Source organism: Sarcophilus harrisii, chromosome 5 (assembly GCF_902635505.1).
Source record: "Sarcophilus harrisii chromosome 5, mSarHar1.11, whole genome shotgun sequence".
NCBI classification, from domain to species: domain Eukaryota; kingdom Metazoa; phylum Chordata; class Mammalia; order Dasyuromorphia; family Dasyuridae; genus Sarcophilus; species Sarcophilus harrisii.
Window position 1 is genome coordinate 63,284,784 of NC_045430.1, and position 25,997 is coordinate 63,310,780.

The window sequence follows — 25,997 nt, forward strand, 5'->3', positions numbered from 1 at the left end:
GATTTTTAATGAAGTAATGCAAAAGCCTTCATTTCATACCTGAGGAAAGAAGTCTAGAAAGGTGGAGTGATTTCTACTCTCTATGGATAGTCCTGCCTGACCTAGATCCTCCGACTCCGATTGTGCTTTCTTTGCATGTAGACTGCCTCTCACTAGAAAGCTAAAGGGATTAGTGGAAGGTGGGGAGTGACATCTGGGAGAGTTTGCCAACATAGAATCAATAGGGCTTGCCAACTGGTTGGATGTGGGGGAGTTCAGAAGTCAGAGTTAAAAATAAGCAAAATATTACAAGTCTATGTGTGACTGGATGGATGATGGTGGCATCCCAGAACTAGAAATTAAGAGAGAGGGGCAGATTTTAGGGGAAATGAGAAGTGTTCACTTTTAGGTATTGTTTCAAGCATCAGCAGGATGCTGAGTTGGAATCATCTGGCAGGAAGTTCTAGGGAAAGATTGGGGTGAGTCAGAGATTTTGATTTTGAAGCTGCCTGCATAGATGATAAATGAAATCATAGGAACAAATGAGATCACTTGGAGAGTACAGGAAGAGCTGAGAATTAGGACTAGAAACTTGGGGGAAACCCATATTTAAGGGGTGAAAGAATCATAGTTTGTTGGTGAAAAAGCAAAAGAGATTAATCAGCTATCCGGGCTACCCCTTTCTTTAACAGTTGAGGGAACTGAGGTCTAAAGCTATTTATTGATTTATACAAGGATATATAAATAGTATTAACTGATGAAGATGACACTTGAACCCAAGTCTTCAAGAATCAGTGATCTTTATACTATACCAGGCAAAGAAAATATCACCAAAGAAGTCATCCAGATAGTCATCCAGATTTAAAACCTCAATTGTCTTTGACCCCTGTTCATTCTAGCCTTTCCTTCCCTCACCAGCTCAATGCTTCCTCACCCCAATTGCCTTCACTGAATCACAAATACATATTTAAGAGGGACTATTGTAGAAAAATTAGGTCTTCCATACTATCCCAGCCTAACTATTTTTTCTTAAAGCTTTTTATTTTCAAAACCATACATAAATAGCTTTCAACATTCACCCATGCAAAACCTTTTATTCCAAAATTTTTTCTCCCTTCCTTCCCTCCACTCCCGCTCTAGATTTCAAATAATCCAATATATGTTAAACACGTGCAATTCTTCTATACATAGTTCTATAGTTATCATGCTGCACAAGAAAAATCAGAAAAAAGGGGGAAAATGAGAAATAAAACAAAATGCAGGCAAATAACAACAAAAAGTGAAAATACTATGTTGTGATCCACACTCAGTTACCACAATACTTTCTCTGGGTGCATGTGGCTCTCTCCATTACAAGACCATTGGAACTGGCCTGAATCACCTCCCACCCTAACTATTAATATCTAAAGGCCTTAATAGAGCTCTTTAGCAAATCATCCTTTAACTTAACACTCAGAAAATGGCAAGTTATAGAAATAGCTCAAACACTTACTTATTCAAGCACTACTTACATAAGGCCGACACAAGGAAAGAACTTGATATAGAACTTTAGTCCAATCAGGCTAAGTATCTTCTACCACAATATGGACAAAGTATGTGCTCAACTGTGTGAATGTATTTGGAGTAAGAAGCTTTATGGAGGATGTTGGAAAATGTTGACAAGGCCTGTTCTGGCCCTTTCCTTATTAGGTAATTTCACAAGGATAATGTTGGGATTATTTTCAGGAACAGTTATGATTTAAAAAAAATAACTCCAATGGATACCATAATGGTGTAAGTGAAAGGTTGATGACCCCATAAATTTTCATCTTCATAAAAAATTGGAAAGCATCACCTTGCCTTTAGAAACCACATCTGTTGGCCTCTCTCTACAGTGATAAGTATTCTTTTCTTATACAGAAGTTTTTTTACTCTAAGATAGTTATCTACTGTAGCTTCCAGTTTGCCAAATTCCAAGTAGCTTCCAAATTTTCCTAGTAGAATTTATCAGGTGATGTTCCAGGAGATACACATCCAAATTTATTGGAAACAAGATAGTTTCCTCTTTCTTCTTCCTTTAATTAATTCAACTATGTCTATAAAGTTTTGGGAGGGTAAGGCATTTTATATATACATACATAAAAATATATATGTATGTATATATAGCCTGAGAGTATTCATTGACCCATAGGTGCAGCAGAAGCTTTGATATTCACGTGAGTCTATTCTGATCTTGCTTGAACACCCTTTTTCTCAGTTCTCTCGCCAGCTCCTAATACATGAACTAACTAATTTGGAAATTATTTATTGTGAGAACACCTGCCTGGACAAAAGAAAGTACATTAAGTTTAATCTCAATTAATTTTTTTTTCCATGCTGAAAATGGCACACCACCAACAAAAAGTACAAGACAGTAGCTTCCTTTAAGTGGCTGCTTTCAAATCTGTTTAAAAAAAAAACATAACAACTCAAGTATTTATTTATGGAAAGATAGTTTAGAACATGATGATAACAAAAGGAAAAAATGTTCCTAATGTTCATGGGAGAAATGAAGTCCAGGTTAATGGGTCCTTTACAGGTTCTGTCTCCATACTTTCCCACCTGCCTCTCTGCTCTAACATGTTTCTGCTTTCTTTCTCTCCTAACTTGCTTTCTCTCCCGACTTTCCTTCATCTTTCCAGATGCAAGACGCAATGGGCTATGAGTTACCCTGGGTGTATTTTGTCAGTCTGGTCATCTTTGGATCCTTTTTCGTTCTAAATCTGGTTCTCGGTGTTTTGAGCGGGTAAGCTGACCATCTCCATGTCCTCCTTCCAATGCAGCCGAGCAGGGCTCCATCACCAGATTCTTTGTGAATGGGACCCTTGTGGATATAGGAAACACCAAAAAACAAAAACAAAAAACCTGAAATTTCTTGGTTCAAATAAAAATCTTTCATCCATCGATGACATTTGGCTTCCAATTTGGTCTCGGAGGAGAGTTAGGTCCCAATATTCCTGATACCAGTGACTTGGGTACCCGGTGGAGCTTCGCCATGCTCGGTTGCAGAGTGTGTCTCACTAACTATCATTCCATTCTTCTAGGTCAATGATGCCGTAGGAAGGGACTGGCCCTGGATCTATTTTGTTACACTAATCATCATAGGGTCATTTTTTGTTCTTAACTTGGTTCTCGGTGTCCTTAGCGGGTAAGCAGTACCAAAGAAAACATTACTGTTTTTTCATTTCTTGTATTTATCCTTTTCATTTTGGCTTTACACTTTCTCTGGGTCTCACTGAACCAAGTGAGACAAATGAGTCAGTTTCAGGCACCTTTAAACAAATGGCCTTGGCCCGTGTGGGTAAAGAGCACAGATTCCCAGCAATTAATCTCCTGGTCTGGATAATAGACAATGGGCTGAACAGATGGCTTCAGTAAGAGATGACCAGGCTGATATGCTATTCATTATGCCAACTATGTCAGTACCCGCCCCATTAAACCTTTCCAGAAGAATAGAATGCTCTTTTGCACTCCATAATGTGAAGCTTAATTTCTTTTAAGTATTTGCTTTTTCCCTTCAGGGAAAGCATTCAATCAGTATGAGGGAAGGCTCACAGAGGTTGTTTCTTAACTATATAGCAGCCTTGGAGCTACCTATTTGCCAAAATTACAAGGCCATACTGGGCCATTAAAAAAAGAACATGACTTGCTTTTATTTAGCTTCGTTTTGTACAAACAAAAATTTTGAGTTGTTTTTTAATCAGCTACTAAAATGTTTGTTATTTTATAGACCAAAGACCCTATTGCTGATGTACCATTTTTGTCAATGGAAAGAGAACTTGATCATTTAAAGAAATAGACTATCTAGAGATATGACTGGTACATTATAATTTCCCTCAATTTTCAAGAGAAAAACTTCATTAATCTCACCCACTGTAGTAGGCTAAAAGAATGAAATCCAATGTAATGCTGAAGACAGATTTTTTTTTAAAATGGAGGAAATGGGGTATGATTGGGGTATTCAATGTCCCATGGGTAAGCATCTGTGCACCTTGGGGAGCCATCTGAATGTCTCCTCACCACCCACCTACTCTGCCATATGCTCACACCAGTCATGCCAGAACTGGTCCTAGAAACCCTTACTGATGAGCCTCTGGTTCATTGGTGCTGCTCTGTTGCCACTTCTGTGATGACATTACAATTATTTTGGACTCCAATGAGAGCAGTTCAGATCAGCTTCTTTTAGTAACCTTTCCTAGAAGCCAAGAAACATTCAGGGAAAAAAGCTTGCCTGTCATTGCCAGCTTATACATAAGTCAAGAGTAGTTACCACTAAGCCCCAGAGAGACTGGGAACATCACAGAATCAGTGTTCTGGGTCTGAAACTGGGGAAGAAAATGGGCCATCTCCACCCCACCCTCACTCCCTGTCTCCTCTTTGTATGGGCAACTTATTTACAGATTGTGCTGGCCTAATTCCATTTTTCATTCCCAGGTGAGCTCATGAATAAAAGTCAGTGAAAATTTTTAAGGGGAAAATAGTAAATAGAGGTGGGAGGAAAAGCAAGATCCTCTGATCTAACACTGGAAAGTGGAGAAGTTTTTATGGTTATGTTCTATTTTTATATTCCAACACAAGAAAATATTTATGTGAATTAAGTCTTAAAACTATAAAAGTCAGTATTTCATTTAAGAAAGATTTTAAAGAAAAATTATTTAAAATAAAATGATTTCCACATTGCAAGAATTTTGCTTGAAACAGCTGTGGTCAAATGGTTTATTTGAGCAATGAATTTGGTAAAGACCTAGCTTCATTTATTAGTGTGACCTTAAACATTTAACCTTTCCTCTCCTAGAAAGTAGAGACAATAATACTTGCATTTCTTATCTCAGGGGTCTTGTTAGGACCAAATGAGATAATATAAAATGTAAATATAAGATAAAAGATAAAATATTTATTTTGTAAATCATAATGTATTAAGTGAATGTCAACTATCATTTATCTAGCATTGAGAAGATGATGTGTAATGACATTTTCATGACAATGATGATGATGATGATGATGAAATTATGAATGGTGGTAGTGGTGATTATAATAATTTTTTTAACCAGAATATTTCATTCACTGAAAATGACATATAAATGAGATATTTCATGAAACTCATGTCACATCACACATTCAATTTATATATATATGGAGAGAAAGGTGTATATGTGTATGTATATACATGCACGCATATATTCATCATTTCATTTGTTCTCACGATAATCCTGTGAGTTGGGTAAGGCAAGTATTTTTCCCATTTGACCTTTAATTACAAACCTTTGAAGAAACTTCATTTTCAGGAGCTAAAATCAATTATAACGACAGATTCAAGTTTGTTCCTGAAATTGTCTTTGAAACTAAATCAACTAATGTCCCACAGAATCTAAAATCTTCAACATTTTTTTCTTTTAAAGAGCACCAAGAAAAAAAATGCCTTCAGTTGGCAGCAAAAGCTATGGAACTTAGAATCACTTTGGCTCTGTAATCATTAAATCTTTATCCCTCTGACCAAGATGACCCTGATACAAGAATAGAAAAGAAGAACCAATTATGTAATGAAGGAGGAAATTTATAACCTGTGGAGTTTTAATGAATTGTCATAGATTCAATTTGTTCAGATTCAAAACTGTTTTAAAAAGCTTGAATTGAAAAAAGCCAGGAAATGCATTTCAATAAGTATGCAAGAGGTTTCATTAACTTCAGAGGGAATTTCTGCCACTCACAACTCTGACCTTAGAATACGATTTAAAAATGGAAAAGACTTTAAAAGTTCATCTAGTCCAATAGTCTATACGGCCTGGACTTTTCAACTACATCTTCCTTTGTGGGTTTTACATTTCTAAACAACGCAGGGACTCTCGGGCCCATTTTTCTTGGTACCTATTGCTGGTGATGAATGTATTTCTTCCTTATGACAAAACCCAGGGCTGTGACTGATTGTAAAACTAGCTTCAGTCTCAAGGCCCAACCCAGCTCCCATCAGATTAGGGTTTAAATGTCTTCATTAGCTAAGGCCCCAGTGCAGAAAGATGGCTGGCATCCAAGTGAGAAGATAAAAGAGGCAGACTCTGCCATCCAGCAAATCATTACTATTTTTGGTTTGGCTCATGCCAGCCTTTATTTCCTTCCTCACGGCTACACATCTGGGTTAAACCATAGGATCATTGGGTCTACAGGAAGATCATCTCCTGCCCTTCTTTAAAATATATAATTCGTTCAAGGAAATGAATTCTCAAGACCGAAAAAAGTTCTTTATCTTCTAAGCAAATGCAAAAACTTGCATTTTTCATCCCTCACATTTTTAGTGAACTTCACTTATGGTTTTGGTTATATAGATAATTTTCATTCCACTTTATTCCAAAATTCCAAAATTGTTTTGTTCCAAAACAAAAATGGTTCAGTTCCCCCTACTCTAGTTTGTTCTGAATTCTGGACAAGTCATCTTAACTCTTGGAGACTTGGTTTATTTATTAAATGAAAGACCTTTCAAGATATCTTTTAGCTCTAAAATCCTATTAGCCTATCATCCCTCTAGGGGCACAGGGAGTTCTAATTATCATTAGAATCTGAACTCTCTCCTAGTCTGGATTGCCTGTAACAAAAAGTGGAGTGCCCTCCTGATTCTGGTACTTGCCCCATTCTGTAGGAAATTAGTTAGGGTTTCATTTTCTGTCTGGAATGGGAAAGGTGTAGATAACAGGAGAGGGAAATTAAATAATTAACAAATTGAAATGGAGTTCTTGGATGAAGGGCACTACCCCTGGCAGGCAGGAGGACTCACAAGAGGAAGTCTAGTTAGCAAGGTATAAGAAGTAAGGCAGATAAGCCAGCTTTACTGCCTGTCCTACCCCACCATAGGCACATGAACATGATAAAGTGCTACTAGGGACTGAGGTGAGTTTGAGGGTGCACATCTTTGGTACCAGATGCTCTGTTACTTTTTCCTTAGCATAAAAACTCCCTAGGAAAGTAAATGGCTGCTGTCAAAGAGCCAGAAAAAGAGAAAGTTAAATTAAATTAGAATTTGATTTAATCAAATTTTGAAAGAAAACTCAATCCAAGCAAGAATGTCTTTAAGGAAGCAGTTGAAGAGAAGTCATTAGAATGAGAGTACCTCAACCCCTCCCTTCTTTTTATCACTTCCTTCCTATCCTCCACACATACAGCCAGAAAATTGCTATACATCATTCCATCCAAATGGTGAATGCAGTCAGACTGCAGAGACAAAATGCTCACTCTCAAAATGCTTATGGTAATAATGCTGCCAGTTAAGTGGCCATCTTGTTCAACTAGACTGCCCATCCTTCTTCCCTTTTTGGATATTTATTCCAATCAAAACATTTGTCTATGGGGAAGAAATTGTATCTTATTCCGGTAGACTTGTAGAAACTCTCAGCTTCTAGTTGGACCTTTTCAGGAAAAGGATGGGAAAACCAAAACTGCAGGTATCCACTAAATTATTGGTTAAGTTCCCTTGGAACCAACATGATGGGAAATAAATTAACAATGATTCTTCTTTGAAGACTGCAACCTTATCTTATAAGCAGACCCACCAGCCTTAACACACATGAACATATAAATTATGTGCGCGCGCACACACACACACACACACACACACACAAATTAGAGTTCAGAAGAATAAAGCAAAAGAATTTTATATGGAATTCAAGTTAACAGATAATGACAGTTAAAGAGAAAAACAAACAAGAACCATTTCCCTAGCAAAATCCTAATTCCATTGAAATCACTATTGCTTTAAAATTAAATTTATCTTTCAATTTTCACGTTATCTGACGTTCATTTTTTTCAATAAATGGTATTTTCTTGTGTTTGGAATCTTTGATATTTATCTTTTTCTTTGTGGGAAAGAACCTATGACCTAAAAATGTTTTAGATTTGATTAATGTGCCAATAACCATCAAATTTTCTTAAAAATGGAGAGAGGAGACTGAAGAAACTAAGATTCTCCCTCTAAAGGCCCTTTATATTTATAACCTGATTCACCTTGAGACTTCCCATGCTGCCTAAGTGCTGGCTGGTATATATTTAAAATGGGATGAAATCATGGATTCCATTCTTTTATGCTTTCATAAGTGCTACATGTAAGGGATTCTTAGAGAGTGGTACTGTAGAAATGTCAAGATCATGATTTGAAATAGAGGCAACCTTCTCCATCCCCATTTAGACTGTTTTGTGAGCATACTGGAGATCTTCAATGCTTCTTCCCTAGTCATGTGACAAGAAGTATATAGAGAGAGTATCTTTAAAAGGGGGTGGTATGTGGGCAGGTTTTCTTGTGGAACCTCATCTAATTATGTTCTTTTTCCAATATCCCCACATCTCCTCCCCTTCCTGATTCCTACCTTCTCCCTCCTTTTTTCCTCCCATCCCACCTACCATACACTACTCCAACACTCTCTCACCAGAGAATTTTCCAAAGAGAGAGAGAAGGCAAAGGCTAGAGGAGACTTCCAAAAGCTGCGAGAGAAGCAGCAGCTGGAAGAGGACCTCAAAGGCTACTTGGACTGGATCACTCAAGCTGAAGATATTGACCCTGAGAATGAAGATGAAGGAATGGATGAGGAGAAGCCCAGAAATAGTAAGCAACTCTTCTCTATTTTGGGGCTTGATGGGGGGAGGGAAGGAGCAGAAGTCAGAGACTTCTCTCATCCAAACTTGTATAGGATCAGTAGTAGTGAGCCCTCCTGAGATAAGATTCTTCTTATAAGTAGAGCACTGTGATTTTAATGGTAAAGAAGATAGGGACATGGATGTAAAATAATTATTGATCCAAAGAGCTTTACATTTATTTTTGTTATCCTTAACATTAAAGTGTGGGAGGGTGTGTGAGAGGGTGTGTGTGTGTGTGTGTGTGTGTGTGTGTGTGTGTGTGTGAGGTTCAGAGGAAGGAATTAATTGATAAATGCTGATAAAAATTCCCTTTTTAAGATAGTACTTGTATAAGCCAATACTGTTACCTTGTTATCTATTCTTTTGCATGTCAGATTACATATCCGATCAAATGGAAAAATTTTCTATTTCATAGGATTCTCTTTTCTAATGTTTGTTGGCCCTCGGTGCTTCCTGTACTCCTGTAGATGAAAATTAAACCTGTCCTAACTATCTGTCCTAGATGGGATTTGGGGGAAGGGTGAAGATACAAAAGGAAAAATAGAAGCTCCTCATTGACAGTTGTAGAAAACACAAGTCTAGAAGATTCAAGTTATAGCTAGAAGCATCCTTTCTTCTTTCACTGAGTGATTGGATGAATTTGCCAGATTCATCCTTTGGGATCAATTCATCTGAAAACAAAAACAAAACCAAGTCAGTAAACACATGAACAAAAGACTGTTGATTAATTTTTTAATAGATTAAAAATAGGCAAATAAGGCCAGATTTGAATGAATTGCCTTGAAGGTCAGAGACAATGTCTACTGGTATGAAAAGGATAAGGATTGTTAACAAAGGGCAACCTCTGCTTGATACCTTGATATGGCTGGAATTTAGGAACTGTTGGCAGATGTATTCATTAGACAATTTTTTTTTGGCACAATGTTAAGGGAAAGGATTGTCCTGAAAGATAGTGAGAATCACCTCTTAAAAACAGGAGCATTAGGATTTCAGCTCATCCACTCAACAAATTTCAAGACTGGCATCTTTATCTTATGATTAACGACTATGAGCACTTTTCTCAGTGTATGGTATTTTAGAAATTCATTAACTACCATTTTTGACTGCCATTCACCATCCACAGAAACATGTTGTCCCCTGGCCAGAGCAAGAACTTCTATGATAGTCTATTTTTCTCCTCTTTGTCCTTTGAATGAGCTAATTCCAGGAACTGAGCTCAGACCCTAAAATGTGCTATTGCTGTAGGTTATCTCTCATGTCCTAGAAAACTTCTTCATTCAAATTCTAAACCAAAATTTGAAAACAGAACATCCCTCCCCCATGTCAATTGATGCTTATAAGATAGGGTTTCAGCCTTCAAAGGAGAATCATGGTTAATTTGTTTACCACCATATTGGTTCTAAGGGAACTTAAGGAATGATTTAGTGGATACCTGCAGTTTTAGTTTTCCTATCCTCCTGAAAAGGTCCATCTAGAAGCTGAGAGCTTATAGAAATCTACTGGGATAGATAGACTGAAATATTATCTCATTGCTTAGTGTGTTTATGAACTTGACTAAGCCATTTAATCACCCTCATCCCATTCCCCAATCTCACTTTTATCCTTCATAAATTGAGAGAATTAGACTAGATGGCCTCCAAAGTCCTATTTCTAAAACTATGATCCTAAGATAATTTTCTAATTTAAAATCCTATTAGCCTATGAGTCTATAAAGAAATGCAGAGAAAAGAAGACTTGGACCTGAAATAGTGAAAGATCCATTGAACTATGAATCAAGTTCAAATCTCACCTCATCACTGTCTGGGCAAACCACATAACCTTTGCCTGCCTCGGTTTCCTCATCTGTAAAATGAGAATAATGAGAACATCTGTCTCCCAAGATTTTGTTAGGATAAAATAGAGAATATTTATAAAATGTTTTGCAAACTTCAAAGCACTATGTAAAAATTAGGTGTTAGTAGTAGGGGTAGCAATAATAAGAATAAAGTGGACATTAAGGATTTTAACGCCTTTCAACTAGTGACACATCATATTACAGGTTTTGGTTCTTTCCTAAGACAATTGTGTTTTCTTAGAAGCAAGATGGGAATTATGAGGAATTTAGGCAATTAGCTTCCTATGCATCAGTTGGATGTACCATTAGAATTGATATAGCAAATTTTGCTTTTGGCCTCTCAGGATTTCACCTTTGTCTTATATCTAGACTATCCAAATCTCTACATTCAAATCAGGAGACATCAAGCTTTCTAGACCTACTAGAGTCTGAGCTAGTCTGGCTCCTTGGGTTTACCTGAACCCCGTAGCATGCCTTTCCTTGCTCTGATCTTGTCACCAAATCTGAGGTCCCAGTCTAACCAACTGCTTCCCTTTCTGTATTCTATCTCCAATGATTCTATTTTAAACATTTATATTTTAGGCATTTATTTATAAGAAAGACTACATAAATTCAGAAATAATATAAAGGAAGGAATTGAAAATACATATTAAAGAAATGCATCTTCTCCTAGATGGAGTACCACCCAAATTTTCTAAACTGATCCTTAATGGAAGTTCCCCATGGCTAAGTTAAACATCTTGACTCCATTGAGGGCAGCACATCTAGCACCTTGTGGCCACACACAGAATGGAATTCAAACACTTAGATTTTGTGGATCAAACTAATTAGATCATTCCTCTAATCCCAGGATCATTTTCAGCCAATGAGAATAACTTCTAATTTGAGTGGTAGATGTTTAGTCTTGCACTCCTTGTGTAATCTTTTAGCTAACTTACTTTCCCTTCCTCTGCTAAGTAAGAAAGGAACTAGAAAATCCATCACAAAAGTTTTCTGATTAGATAATTCAATCCAAGTCTTTCTTTATTCAAGAAAATATTAAATAGTCAGGAACCTGAATTCAAATGCAGCCTCAGACACCTGGGCAAGTTACTTAACCTCAATTGCCTAGCAAAAAAAAGAAAAAGAAAAAGAAAAAGAAAAGAAAAGAATAAATAGGCAGCTAATTGGTACCATGGATAGAGTGCTAGACTGAAGTTAGGAAGATCTAAGTTCAAATTTGATCCACACTTCATAGCTATGTAATCTTTGACAAGACTTCTGTCTGCCTCAGTTTCCTCATCTATAAAATGGGGATAACATTTAAATCCCAGAATTTTTATGAGGAGAAAATGAGAGCATTTTTTTTATTGTTACTTAGCCATTTTCAGTCATGTCTGACTTTTCATGACCCTATTTGGGATTGTCTTGCCAAAGATATTGGAGTAATTTGCCTTTTTCTTCTCCAACTCATTTTATAGATGAGGAAACTGAGATAAATAGGGTTAAGTGCCTTGCCAAGATCACACAGCCAGTATGTACCAGTGAGATCAGATTTCAGCTCACAAAGATAAGTCTTCCTGACTCCAAGTCTGGCACTGTATATATGCTGCGCCACCTAGTTGCCTTTAAAGTGCTCTATGAACATTAACTATTATTGTTAGTGTTATTATTATTCCCCCAGATCTCATAGCACAATGAAACTATGCGCTGTGCCACTCAGGGTTACCTAAGATGGACAGATTCAGATTTCAGTTGAAGAAAGTAAGGAAAACCATCAGACTATATATAGATATATACCATACATATAGGTATTACCTAAATAATATCCCTTATGAATAGGAAGTAGAATTAGTTAATAGATTTAAAGGATTAGATCTGGTAGAGTGCCTGACAAACTATGAACAGAGGTTCCTAATATTGGGCATGAAGCAGGAACAAAAAACATTCCAAAGAAAAAGAAGGAAGCAAAATGTCTGATGAGGCCTTTCCAAATAGCTAAGGAAAGAAGGAGAGGGAAAAGAGAAAGGGAAAGATATATTCAACTAAATGCAAAATTCCAGAGAATACCAAGGAGAGAGAAGCTTTTTTAAATGCATAATGCAAAGAAATAGAAGAAAATAATAGAATGAGAAAGATGAGAGATGGCTTCAAGAAAATCAGGGTTATCAAGGGAAAATTTGGCGCAAAAATGGACAAGATAAAAGATGAAAAGTGGTAGGGACTTAACAAAAGCAAAAGAGATTAAGAAGATAGATGAATCAAAAGCCGGAATTAAGGTTGCCAAGAGGAATATCAACAATCCCAGATATGCATATAATACCACTGTGATAGTAAAAAGTAAAGAGTAATTAAGAAGCCTCTTGATGAGGGTGAAAGAGGAAAGTATGAAAGCTGCTTTGAAGCTTAATATCAAGAAAAGTAAGATCTTGGCAACTGGTCCCATCACCTTCTAGCAAATAAAAGGGGAAGAAATGGAAACAGTGTCAGATTTTATATTCTTGAACTCAAAGATCAATGCAGATGGTGACTATAACCATGAAATTAAAAGATGTTCAATGGAAGGAAATATATGACAAATCAGAACAGCATACTAAAAAGCAAAAATATCACCTTGCCAACAAAGATCCATAGAGTCAAAGCTATGATTTTTTCCAGTGGTGATGTATGGCTGTGAGAGTTGAGCATTGCAGAATCAACATTTTCGAATTGTGGCACTACAGATGAATTTTGAGAGTCCCTTAGACATCAAGGAAGTCAAATCAATCAATACCTAAAGAAATTAATTGAAGCTGTTCACTAAAAGCTCAAATACTGAAGCTGAAGATTAAATACTTTGGTCACACAATGAGAATATGGGACTCATTGGAAAAGACCCTGATGTTGGGGAAAAAATTGAAGAAAAAAATGAAAAGGGGCAGGCAGAGGATGAATGGTAATGTTATGGAAGCATTGGACATGAATTGAGACAAACTTCAAGAGATAGTGGAGGATAGAGGTGCCTGATATGCAGTAGTTCATGGCATTATGAAAAATTACACATGACTGAATAAATCAATAACAACAACCAAACTCTTATTATAATGCAAGAAAGAAGGATAAGAAAGACTCAAGAACTAAAAAGTAAGAAGAAAATAGACAAGGTAAATTGCAGCAGAAAGGATATTAAAGGTAGAGTCCATTGGAATATGTCTATAATGAATTGCAATTAGAATCGTAAGTTGAAAAGATCAAAGTAGCCATTAATAGAATATCATGAGTTAGCCAACTGTGTCTCTTTAAGTCATATCGAGCTTTTTGAAAGCTTAGTTAGTATTCATCATTTTGAAGCAAATTCATAAAGGAAGATATTGCAAAATATCTTAACTTGTTTTATACAATATAACAATTTTACAAAATACAATATAACTTCCTCTTTGTGTGCTTATTAACTTTGTTGATGCTTTGATTAAAAGTATTATTGTGTCCTCCATAAAAATAAAATCAGGTAGTATTCTATTTTCTAATCCTCTTCATTATAATAACTGAAACAGATATTCAGATTTGGGAATGAAAAAGAAATAGCAGTGGATACTGGCTCCTATCCATAGACAGAGGCACATAATTTCATAGATTCAGAGCTGAATGGAACCTTACAAATCATCTTGTCCATCATTCTCTTTTTATCAGCAGGGAAACTGAATCCCAAATGACTTTCCCATTTGATCATGCAGACAATAAAGTAACAGCTGGAATTTGAACCCATCTCCATTACTTATTCCAGTATACCATACCATACATTGCCATAGAGATGGCTCCTCAAGGAGAGAGACAAGGAAGACTGAATTTGAAGAAGAACACAGGGAACTCAAATTCACTAGTTGTTTTTTCAAGATGACAGAAGCTAAAGTTGGATACATTTCTCTGAATTTTTTTTTTACAATAAATGAATTTGCTGTCACACTATATATAAAAATAAGTTGCCATTTCCTGTCTCTTCAGTCAAGATATCAGGCCTGGAATAAGACTAAAGTCCTGATTTGTAGGCAATCTGCCCTGTGAGATGACCTTAGCCATCAGCCATCTGTGGATGCAGGCCATCATGAAAGACCAGAAGATGAAGGAGCATAGGAAAAGAAAGAGAGCATCTTTAATTAATCACAGCTAGTCAGGATTATTTTAGACTGCCTGAGACCCTAAGGAGGTAACTAGTTTCTTTAGACAGGCTGTTCCATCTTTTTCTATGGCAACATGCACAGTACGCATCAATTTTCAATTAGCATGAATAGCCCTTGGAATTGGGAGGACTTTGTATCCAAGAATCACCACCGAGGAAATTGGCCAAAAGGCAGGGACTGAAAGCAGACAAGGGACAGATTTGGACAGTGTAATCTAGAATCCTTTTGCTGCATTAAAAGAAGGGAGGCCACCTGGGTATTTGCTCTTCATACCCCTGCTAAATGCATTCTTGTAAATTTGATTGCACAGAGCTGATTTTTCAGTCCTTACATTCATTCAGTGATGAAAATTAAGCAAATGATGAAGTCATAAAAGTAAAAAGGTTTTTTTTCCCTCTTTCGTTCTTTCCTGGTCAATATAATCATCCAAAAGTATATATTAAGTACCTATCAAAAATGCATTTAATTAAATTCAACAGACCCTTATGAATATTACATTCTATGCAGGGTGCTATGCTAGTGCTGATCAAAGATCAGCCCTCAAAGAGTACACAATCTAATAGTATTTGTAAGACATTTCTATAAATAACAATAGACATATGCTGACTCTCATCTAAGCACATTAGACAAAATAATGTTATAAAACACAGTTCTAGGAAGAATATTATAGGGATTAACAATTGGCAATCAGCTAGAATCAGAGGAATTAGCATAGGGGAAGATCCAAAGATCAGAGATCAAAGGCTGGAAAAGATCAGAGATCATCTGATCCAACCCTTGTATTTTACATATGAGAAAACTGAGACCCAGAGAATTTTTAAAACTTGTCCAAGCGTCAGATGTAGGTTTTGAAGTCAGGTCCTAAGACTTGAGAGTCAGTATTCTTTCCATAGCATCAGCAGGAATTCCAGAATCTCAGAGTTGGAAGAGTGTTCACAAGATACCTAGTTTAGCCTAGGAACTCCTCTACAAGCCAAAGCCAAAGCTCTCTGCCTGTTTCTCTGTCTCTTCCTCTATCTCTGTCTTTCTCTATCTCTCTCTGTATAATACCACAATACAAATATATATATATATATATATATATATATATATATATATATATACACAAACACACATATATAATATATGTGTTTAAGTATATGGACATATATGTAAATATGTAAATAAATATACATACACACATGTTTATTAACACACACCTGTGTGTATAAATATACACATACACATATATTCCTTTCTATAGCACAGTAGACAAGTGGTTATCCAGGTGTCAGAGGCAGACCCAACACCAGCACTCTTTGAATTGAGATTTATTGTTGGAATAAAATGAATCATTGAACAGTTAACAAAAGGATATTTACTTTAGCTTGACCCAACAATCATGTAGTGGAACTAAGCTTCTCTTGACACATTTCACTCCCACCCTAACTCCCGCTACAAGGTGACTCATATAGTCTTCAGAAATTTACCTGACACCATGTGAATAAGACTTTGTTTTTGAAATTTCAACAATTTTATTTTTAAATGAGTTCTTTTTTCTAAAAAAAAAAAATTTTTCCCTGATTTCATGCAGTATTGAAAACAAAACATGGCATATTCATGTTTTCCTGAGAAATGTAAAAATGAATGAGACTTTTAATGCCTACAGGTGATCAGGAACCTGTATCAAGGCAGGAAAAGGCCAATCAAGTCCCCAGATAACTTTGTTGCCTTTTAGGGAAAACTAACCCTATTGTAGGGGTAAAGGAAGGTGAATGGTTCTAACTCATATTACAGGGAACCACTGATAAATATTAATCCTATCACACAGTATCCTTTGCTTAAAGTACTCTAGGGAGATGAATCCACCATCTTCTAAAGCAGAAGAGCCATTACTCTTTGGGATAACTTTAATTGTTTGAAAGTTTTTTCTTATTTTTGGAGCCATGCAGATTAAATCAGTCCTTCCTTATGATAGTCCTTTTGTCCTCTCATCACTTTACTTCCTGCCCTCATCTTGCTCTCATCACCTGCCTCCCCCATTTACTCTCAATTAAACATACCATTCCTTCATATGGCTTGAAGTTACTGTCCTTTATTGTCCTAGTTCTTCTCCTTTGAATGCTCTCCCAACTAATCAATCAGCCATTTTACAGATGAGAAAATTGAAACCTAGAGATGTCATTTTTCCCAAGGTCACACAATAAGAAATTTCCCAAGATTTAAGGCAGATTTTCTGGCTTCAAGTTCAATATTCTTCATATGATACTATGCTACCTTTTCAGTGTGAGACTTTGAAGTGACAAGGTTTGGCTATAGTGTTCATGGCATTACTGAAAAATGTCTCTGGTCCAATTCAATTCAACATATATTATTGAGCACCTATTCTATGTCAGGCACTGAAGATTTAAAACATTTGAACTGTGCTTTGAGATAGTTAGGGGTTCTACATATGGAGTCATGACCTATATTATAGTTTAAGAAGCTGGGGTCTAGAAGATATAGTTTTCAAGTTCAAGATATTTTGATTGTTGTTCATTGATGGGGAAAGAAGGACCCATGCTTTTTAACTAAGTATTGAGTATTAACTAAGTATTAACTAAGTACATTTCCAAAATGTATAGACACATAGCAAATAGCAAAGAAACCCATTTATCTAAGTTTATCATGAAAGAAATCAGAAGTATATTTATTAGGATATATAATATCCTAGACAATACAGAATGAAAAAGTTGTCTCTTTGGAAGCAAGATGACTTAACTCTACAAAAAATACCAGATCTCAGTAAAGGGGAAGTTCTCTAAAGTCCCTCGTGTAGCAAGCTGGGAGAAGGGACATGATGGAAATTGTTAGCTCTTCTTATGTCATCTTCTTCCCAGGGTCTTGTTTTCCCTTCTGCGATCTGAAATGGGATTAACATCATCCATCTTCTCTCTCAAAATGGGAAGCAGATCCTGAAAAAACCCAAAAGATTAATGATCTCTTCTATCTTGCTCTTAACAACTTTACCCCTTTCTGATGCTGGCACATTGGCTCCAGCAATGAAGAGAGAGTACTGTATGAATGGACTTTGGGACTCGAGTTTCACAAAGAAACTATTTACACATGGTCTTCAGTTTTCAGGTTTCACAGCCTAAACAAGAAAGAATTTACACAAATCAACATATTGAAGGAATAAGGATAGTATTATAAGAACTAGACCTATAATTTCATTCATATAGGGAATTCCATCTAGCAAAAGTTCCTGTGCCCTTCATTTATAAGCAGAGAGGAATGGTAGATTAAGTGACCAAAATCACACAGCTAGTGTCTAGCAGAGGGAAGATTGATTTCAGGGCTGACTCTCCAGCTGCTACATGATATCTGTCTCCAATGAAGCTTATTATATATCAGTAGAACTAGTAGCAATGTGATTCCGATCACATTTGCAATAGTCATTAACTTAAAGAGCTTTGTGATCACTGTACATCCTATATAGTTTAGGACCATAAAATATTCTAATATAAGAATTAAATGTTATAAAGGGTCTTTAGTTATACACGAAAGCTCTTTATTTGACTTATGAGCTCTGGGTATGGCTGGCCTGCATTATTGTCTACTTCAAGGATAAATGAATATTTTGAAATGTTTTCAAGTTCAAACATCATTTTCCTTGGATCTGCCTTGTGTTAGAGAGTTGTCTCATGAGACAGAATCCCATGAAATTTTTTTGGGCTGAGATTTCTCATGGACAAAGGAGTATCATTTAGTTTTCCTGTGTAATTTTCAATCTTGATGCTCTCAAGGTGAGTTAGGGGGTTGTCTAACTCAAGCATATGAAAACTTCCCCCTCACAGAATGGGAAGATAAGAGCATTTTGTTTCAATGATCATGAAGGAGGCTGAAGCAAGTGCTATGGAGCTCTTAGAGCTCCATCAGATATCAGAAAAGCTAAGGTCATCCACTTCATTCTGAGCCATTGCCAATCATTCTGCTTTTTGTCTTGCCACTGGGACTTAGAAAACTCTGGAAGAGAAAGTGAGGCTGATGATTTTGTGCAACTCTGTCTCACAAATCTAGTTCACATCAAAGTCAAGACATCATACATAATGTCATTGATCCTCTTCAAAAACAAAGTATAATCACAAGCTCATTAGAGAGAAGCACCAGTATGGGTTGTGGTCACTCTCAAACTGAAGAGCCATTGTGTTTTAGTAATTAGTTATCCCAGATAATTAAATAAGAAAAGAAAAATGGTTAGTAAAAATGATAAAATTTTCTTCTGTTTATTGCCAAAAGAGATGTTTATTCTTTTTAATTCCCAGCTGAGAATGAACTGGAACTTCAGGTACATAGAAAGTCCTCATCATAGGAATGGCTAATAGGGCATCTTCTTTTTGGAAAATTCCCTGTCTAGCACTGACCATCCTCAGAAATGTAAATAGAGCAAGACAGTAACTAGGGGTTGTCCCAGTTGGTCCCAGAGTAGTAACATCCAAAGATGGATGTTACTTTCCTAGTAATTCTCCAGTTCATCATACCTACCTATCCTGATGCTCTGCAAGTTCTTCCAGTTCCCAGGGCTACCTACCCTACAAAGGTTCTGCTCCTGTCTTAGGATCCATCTTCCCATATTAGGCTGCACTCTCCACCTATCATATCCCTCCTCTAAAAGTTGGCCTCCTCTAAAAGTTAAGGGTGGCTAGATGGTGCAATGGATAGAGCATTTGCCCTGAAATCAGAAGGACATGAGTTCAAATCTGGTTTCAGACACTTAACACTTCCTAGCTATGTAACCCTGGGCAAGTCACTTAACCCCAATTACTTCAGAGATATTTAGCCATAGTTCTGGGAATTAAGCTATTCCTTTCCCTAGTACAACTATAATGAGTCACTGAGGTGGCCCAATGGATAAAGTACTGGCCCTGGAGTCAGGAGAACCTGAATTCAAATCTGGCCTCAAACACTTTCTATCTGTATAAACCTGAATAAGTGAATTAACCTTTCCCACAAAAAAATGTGACTAGTGTAACTACAATCCTGTCCCCCAACTGAATGTTTCCTTGGTGCCAAAATTCTATGTTATGGCTCTGACCATCAATCCCAGGTGTGGAGGTATTGCTCTCCCAGACTAAGACAATAAAAACATCAGCAAAAGAGCTATTCAAGAGAAAATGTTTAGGTATATGCTAAATGGGAATATCTATAATAAATATGACTTTTAAAGAATAATACTATAAGCTTAATCATAGAATTTGAGTTTGAAAGGAACTCATAACTATAGGACTCTCTTCTATAACTTTTATAACCAGTGGTTTTCTATTTTCTCTTAAAGCGAGTATCTGGCAATAAAAGGTCCTTAATAAATGTTAATGGTTGATTAATTAAAGACCACCTTTTTAGGAAATACATTCTGCTTTTAGTTACAGTTGTTAGGAATTTTTTTTTTCATAAGAAACTGAAAAATGCCTCTCCACAACTTCCCATCATTGACTGTAATTCTGCTCTCTGGAGAAAGGACGGTCTTTCATATGAAGATGAGTATTGTAATGTTCCATCCAAGCCTTTTTCCCAGGCTATCCCTGTTCCTTCAAATGGTACTCATACTTTTGAAATTTTTTCATCAACATGATCACCCTTCTCTAGATATGCTCCAGCTTATCTACAGTCTTTTAAATCATGGCACCCAAAATTGGGCCCAGCCTCTCAGATTGAATCAGACACTTGTGGTCAAAGTAAACTATAGCCTTTCTGAACGATGATCTCCAAGTTCCTTTCAGCTTTAAAATCCTGTAATTTTAGATCTCTATCCTGGGCAAATCCCTCTCTGTATGTCTTAATTTACTCTTGTACACAATAAGAAACTGAATGTTTATTTTATCTGATCTATAAAGTTCCTTGAATACTATGTCTCTATTAATGAAGCCAAAATTTTTAACTTTTCTTCCTGGATAGAACATGAGGATGTTAGAAAAGGTTACGTTCCCTTCTAAAACCAGAGGGTCAGAAAATTCTTCTCCTTGAATAATTACTACATACTTCCATAGGTATAGGAAAGAGATAAGGCCACATAGACGACTGGCTCTATGGAATTTTTATGGGCTGTCTGAATACAGAATTACATTCCCATAAAGTGCCAGTCTTGTCTGACAAGTGACTAGTTAACAAGACTGCTGTTCTCCTTCAGAAGGCATGTGGTCCCTGGTGTGTTTCCTGATTCATATCTGCGTAGTTTACTGACAAGACAGAAGCAGCCTCACTTTCCATTCCTGCAGAGCCACTTTCAATGGGGAATGGTATATGAAACATGGAGTTCTCATCTGGGAATTAAGGATCAGAGGACTTTGTCTCCAGCATTGCTACGTAGGGGGAAAAAGGGCAAAATGAACCCAAACCACAACTACCCTGATTTATGATGGAATAAAGTGCATATGGACATCACAAACTGCATAAGAAATGCAGAAAACAAGTTAGCATTTCCCAGGCTCCTCTTTTAGGCACTCACCGTTGTCCTGATTTGACTTTTTTATACCCCGGACCATAGATGGCATAAGGAAAAAAAGAGAGAGGGTGCTGCAGCTGCAGCTCTCTAGATTACCCATTAGGCAGAACAAATCTAGGGTTCCTGAGGGAGCAAAGCACATTGCCAAGGGAGAATGTGGAATCATCTGCTCTGGTATTTCAAAAGAAGGAGGAAGATCTGGCAATAAGCCGACCATGAGGCAATTCAACAAATATTTATCAAGAACCTACTCTAGGCAAGAGACTAAATAAATACGATTGCCCCTGACCTCAAGAAGTTTGTTGTCGGTCTCTTAGATGAAGATGCTCACACAGTCATAGAACATTGGGCTGCACTGCATAAGAGCAAACAGAGAGGTCTCCTGGCAAATTTTTTGAATCTTTCCATTCTGGTTTCAAGCAGCCTGCGCCCCAAGTTATGCAGAAAAATCCCAATGCACCATTCAGGTTCATGACTAGATCAGCAGCAGTCAGATTTACACATACTAAAGGTAATAGAAGAGGAAAGCCCTGGATACCCACACATATACACACATACAACCATCCCGAAACCCAACCTGAGCTAGTATGAGCTTAGTGGAATTGTACATACTTTTCATTTCTCCATTCTCCATCTCTCAGTAATAATGGCCTGGATCTGTCATAAAGACTTAATGCACTGCACTGTATTTCCTAAAAAGGTCAGGCTGGTTTGACTCCCATGACTGAAACCCATTGCAGATCCAGCTTAAATGATTGCTTCTGCACTATTAGATATGGGTGGATACTCAGTGCAACTCCCCCAACCCTAAGTTCACTGGGAGCATTTACAATCTAGTCATGAGCTCCTGAGGGGTGGGCAAGTGGTACAATGAGTAAATAAAGTGAATGGCTTGGAGTCAAGAAGATCTGCATTCAAATTCAGCCTCAGATAACAGTGACTTGCTTGGGGTCACAAGTCACTCCACTCTGTTTGCCTCAGTTTTTTCATCTGTAAAATGAGCTGGAGAAGAAAATGGCCAACCATTGCAATATCTTAGCCAAGAAACCCCAAAATCAGGTCATGAAAAGTTAACTAAATAACAACAGTACAATATGAATTCTGGATTTCATCCATTTCAACACTAGAATTTTCATGAAGAAGGAGACTGAGGAGCTCTAATCTTTCCCAAGAGACTCAAGTTATTCTTTAATTAGAGGAATATAAACTGTGTTTATAATATATATGATATTATATAAATATAATATAAACAGGCCCCTCCCCCTGTTTGGTTGGTTCTTTCCAGAATATCTTTCACTCTTTTCTGGCCTCCACCCCTTTTATGTCCTGACATGGGTATCTCCTCTTACCTGCTTCTCCCTGTTCAATTTTCTTTTATTACTGCCTTCTCTCATTAAAAAATATGCTCCTTAAGGACAGGCACTGTCTTTTTTTGCTAGTATTTGTATTCCCAATATATAGCATAATATAGGCACATAGTAAATATTTAATAAATAAAAAAGAATGAGATATTTACATTGTATTCTAATGTTTACAAAATGTTTTCTTACCACTGTATATAAAGATTTGGTTTTGTTTAGTTTAGTTTAGTTCTCATTTTACAGAGGAGAAAAAAAGAGTTTAAGTGACATCTTCATGGTCAAACCATTAGTGTATGACAGAGCAAGAATTCAAATTCAGGTCTCCTGACTCCAAGATTAGCACTATTTCCATTATGTTATACCCCAGCGCAGATCAGTGGTCTGCTAGTCTGTTTGACCCAGTAGGCCAAGATTTCACAAATCTGCTCACCTGTGAAGGAAAGTCTCTCTTAAATTCATCTTAGTCTTGTGCATATTCAGTAGCTAATATAATGGACATGCATAGAAAGAGATATCTATGACCAAAAAATAATTAAAAGATTATGAAACTGATCCCCTGAAGACAGATAGAGAAAGTAGTCATGTCTCCTAAAGAATATAAGACTGGGTAATGGCTTTGCACCCATTTTCAAGATTCAAGGATTAAATACTGGATGTGGAACTATGTGAGAGGGAAGTTCTTCACAGACTTTCATGGAAAGACAAGCATGAGGGAATTCTGATCCCTGAATGTAACTAAACTAGGTACTATGAGTCTTCCTTCTTTACAGTAACAGAAGCTTCACATGTCAATAGAAAACACATTTACTGCAGTTAAAATTTAAAAGTTAATATTAGAACAGTCAAAATTAAACCCCATCTGCAGGAAGGGATCTTCAAGAAGGTCAACCCAAGGGATACTAGTAGAAATATATGAAGTAGTTATTACTCATTCCAGATCAATAAAAAAAGTTCAGATTCCAGTACCCAAGGAATCTTGCAAGAAAATAAAGATGAGAATCAAAGAGCTTGGAATTTGGTGCTTATTGGATTTGTTTTGGGGGCTTTGACCTTTGCTGACCATCATCTGTGGCACAACTCTGTGGATTTCTAGCTCTGTACCACCAAGGATCCAAAGAACTCTGGAAGCAGATGCAGCCTAAGATGCAGGCAAATAGAATCAACCTGACATTCCAGAGAACACATTGTTGCAGCCCTGTTCTTTTTGACACTTGAAAAAGTGTCAGAGCTGGCAGATATTCCAGGACATCTACTGCAGTAAAATGATTCACATCTCATCAAGTATAACCCCATAGACTAGACAATATAGGAGTCATCAATCAGCCTGCTGCTGCCTCCTTTATGAAGGCAACATGAACTTTGCTTTTTCCCTGTCCCTGTGTTATTCAAAAACATATCGTGGCAGCTAAGTGGTACCATAATGCACAGAGCACTGGGATCAGGAAAGACCATGGTCCACATCTAGCCTTAGGCGTTTATTATCTGTGTAAACCTGGGAAAGTCAGTTAATTCTGTTTGCCTCAGTGTCCTCAAATATAAAATAGGAAAAATAATACCATCTACTCTGAGTTGTTGTGTGGATTAAATAAGATAATATTTTCACGGCACGTAATAGGTGCTCTACATGTGCTTATTCCCTTCCCCCTTCCATCACTGCTTTTTTCTGCTGCATATACAAACAACTATTTAATCTCCTTCATTCCCCTTGACATAAAACTTTTGCAATTTTCAAAAGTATTTGCTGTAATACTCAAATGGATCTGTGATCTCATTTATGTGGACATTCTTTCCAAAGCTAGAGTGCTGATCCATTCTTGCTTGCCTATCTTATACAGTATCTGCTTATGTACTTCCATAATTTCATCACAAGGGATCTATTCCACATTCTGGCAATCCTGCTTCCTTTTCAGTTCAAGCAACTAACAATTGAATATCCGGCCATACATCACTCCAGCTACATGACCATCTTTTCTTTTTTTTTCATTCACATACTTCTTTGGTAACATCCTTTACTCCAGGTCTTTATAATTCCTTGTTTGATGATATGTTGTAGTATTCACACCTATGTGCCTCTCCATTGCTCTTTAGTTAATATGAGTTTTTATTTTTTAACAATTATTCTTTTTATAAAGGATGGGAAATGGATTCCATGCATTGTAAAAAAGATGTGGATCTGACAATTCCATGATTATAATTATTGCTCAAAACATTAGAAAGAAGTTATGAAATGCCCAAGCTGAGATACCTATAACCAATAAGTCAATATGATTTGAGAAAACTTCTCCACGTTTCAATGAGGATAGAATTAGATACTCAACCACAAATTTAGTGGGAGTGCTAGGTTCCATGCCAACCTCTTTCAAAGGACAGAGAGACTTTTCATTCTTTTCCCCTTCACAGGGATATAAGAAAGAGAAATTAATTTCTATAAGTCATTATATTAAGTGCCTGTGGGATTCAGAGGTACAGTTACAAGTGCTGTCAAGTGAACACAGAGGAAAAAAGAGAAATAGTCCCTGTCTTGAAAAGCATATGATCTAAGTGGGAACACTAGTGAAGGAATACTTCATAACAAATACATATGTCAATGAAGCGATTAATGATGTTCAGAAATATTTTAGTACAAAAAAAATTATAGTACCTTAGAGATGCTGTTAGAGATCATGGAAAATCTGGTGTCCTGAAGCCCATACAGATATATTGGAATGATCCCCAATGTCTATAATAATGACCTGTGACAGTCCCTTTACTTTGTTTTAGTAAGTTGGCTCAAAATATTTGTTGATTTTATTTTATTTTTATGTTATGCCATGGCTATATCCTAGATAGCTTTCCCTTCTTTCTCTGGCTCAATTGTAATAATAATAAGATTAAATATATGTAAAATATTTTGTAAATTTCAAAGTACTATTGAAATGTTAATTGTTTTTATTAACATTATTATTACTGACAAGTCAGCAAACATTTCTTAAGAAACTTAGTAGTATCAGGCAATTTATGTTCTAAGTACTAGAGATACAAAGAAAGTCAAAATGGTTTCTGCTGTCAAGAATCTCAGCCAGCCCATAAATAAGTATTTATTAAGCACCTACTGGTGCTTGCATGGTACATGCAGGCACCATGCAAAGGAATGTAATGGGGAAGATAAAATAAAAAACAACTTTATACAAGTAAAATATATATAGGAAAAACCAAATTCATGGGAATTGATGAAAGCACAAAGTGAAATAGTATGAAGGAACTTAGGGAATACTCATGGTTAGCAGGTATAACCTAGGTAAAGATGCAGAAAAAGAGGCTGAGAAGATGTCAGGAGGTAGGAGGAGGACCCAAAGTGAGCACTATCATGAAAGCCTAGTATCAAGGAGAAGAGTGTTATCAAAGCATCAAAAGCTACAGAGAGATCAAGAAGAATGAAGGTAGTGAAGGACATTAGATTTGGCAATTAGAGATCATTTGGAGAGAGCAGTTTTGTTTGAATGAGGAAAAAAATCAGAAGCCAGACTGCAGTGTTAAAAAGAGAATGAGGGGTAAGAGGCACTGAGTGATTGTAGACAGCTTTTCAAGGAGTTCAGCTATAAACAGGAGGAGTG

At 36.7% G+C, this 25,997-nt stretch overlaps 1 protein-coding gene across 2 annotated transcripts in view; it reads left to right on the forward strand.

The window, feature by feature from the left end:
- LOC100926503 (voltage-dependent L-type calcium channel subunit alpha-1C) overlaps positions 1–25,997 on the forward strand; it is a 342,775-nt gene that overhangs the window by 103,174 nt on the left and 213,604 nt on the right. For both annotated transcript variants that reach the window (XM_031937793.1, XM_031937792.1), the window contains exons 5-6: positions 3,042–3,145; positions 8,409–8,581. In XM_031937793.1, the coding sequence (XP_031793653.1) occupies positions 3,042–3,145; positions 8,409–8,581 (277 nt within the window). The remainder of the gene's footprint in view (positions 1–3,041; positions 3,146–8,408; positions 8,582–25,997) is intronic.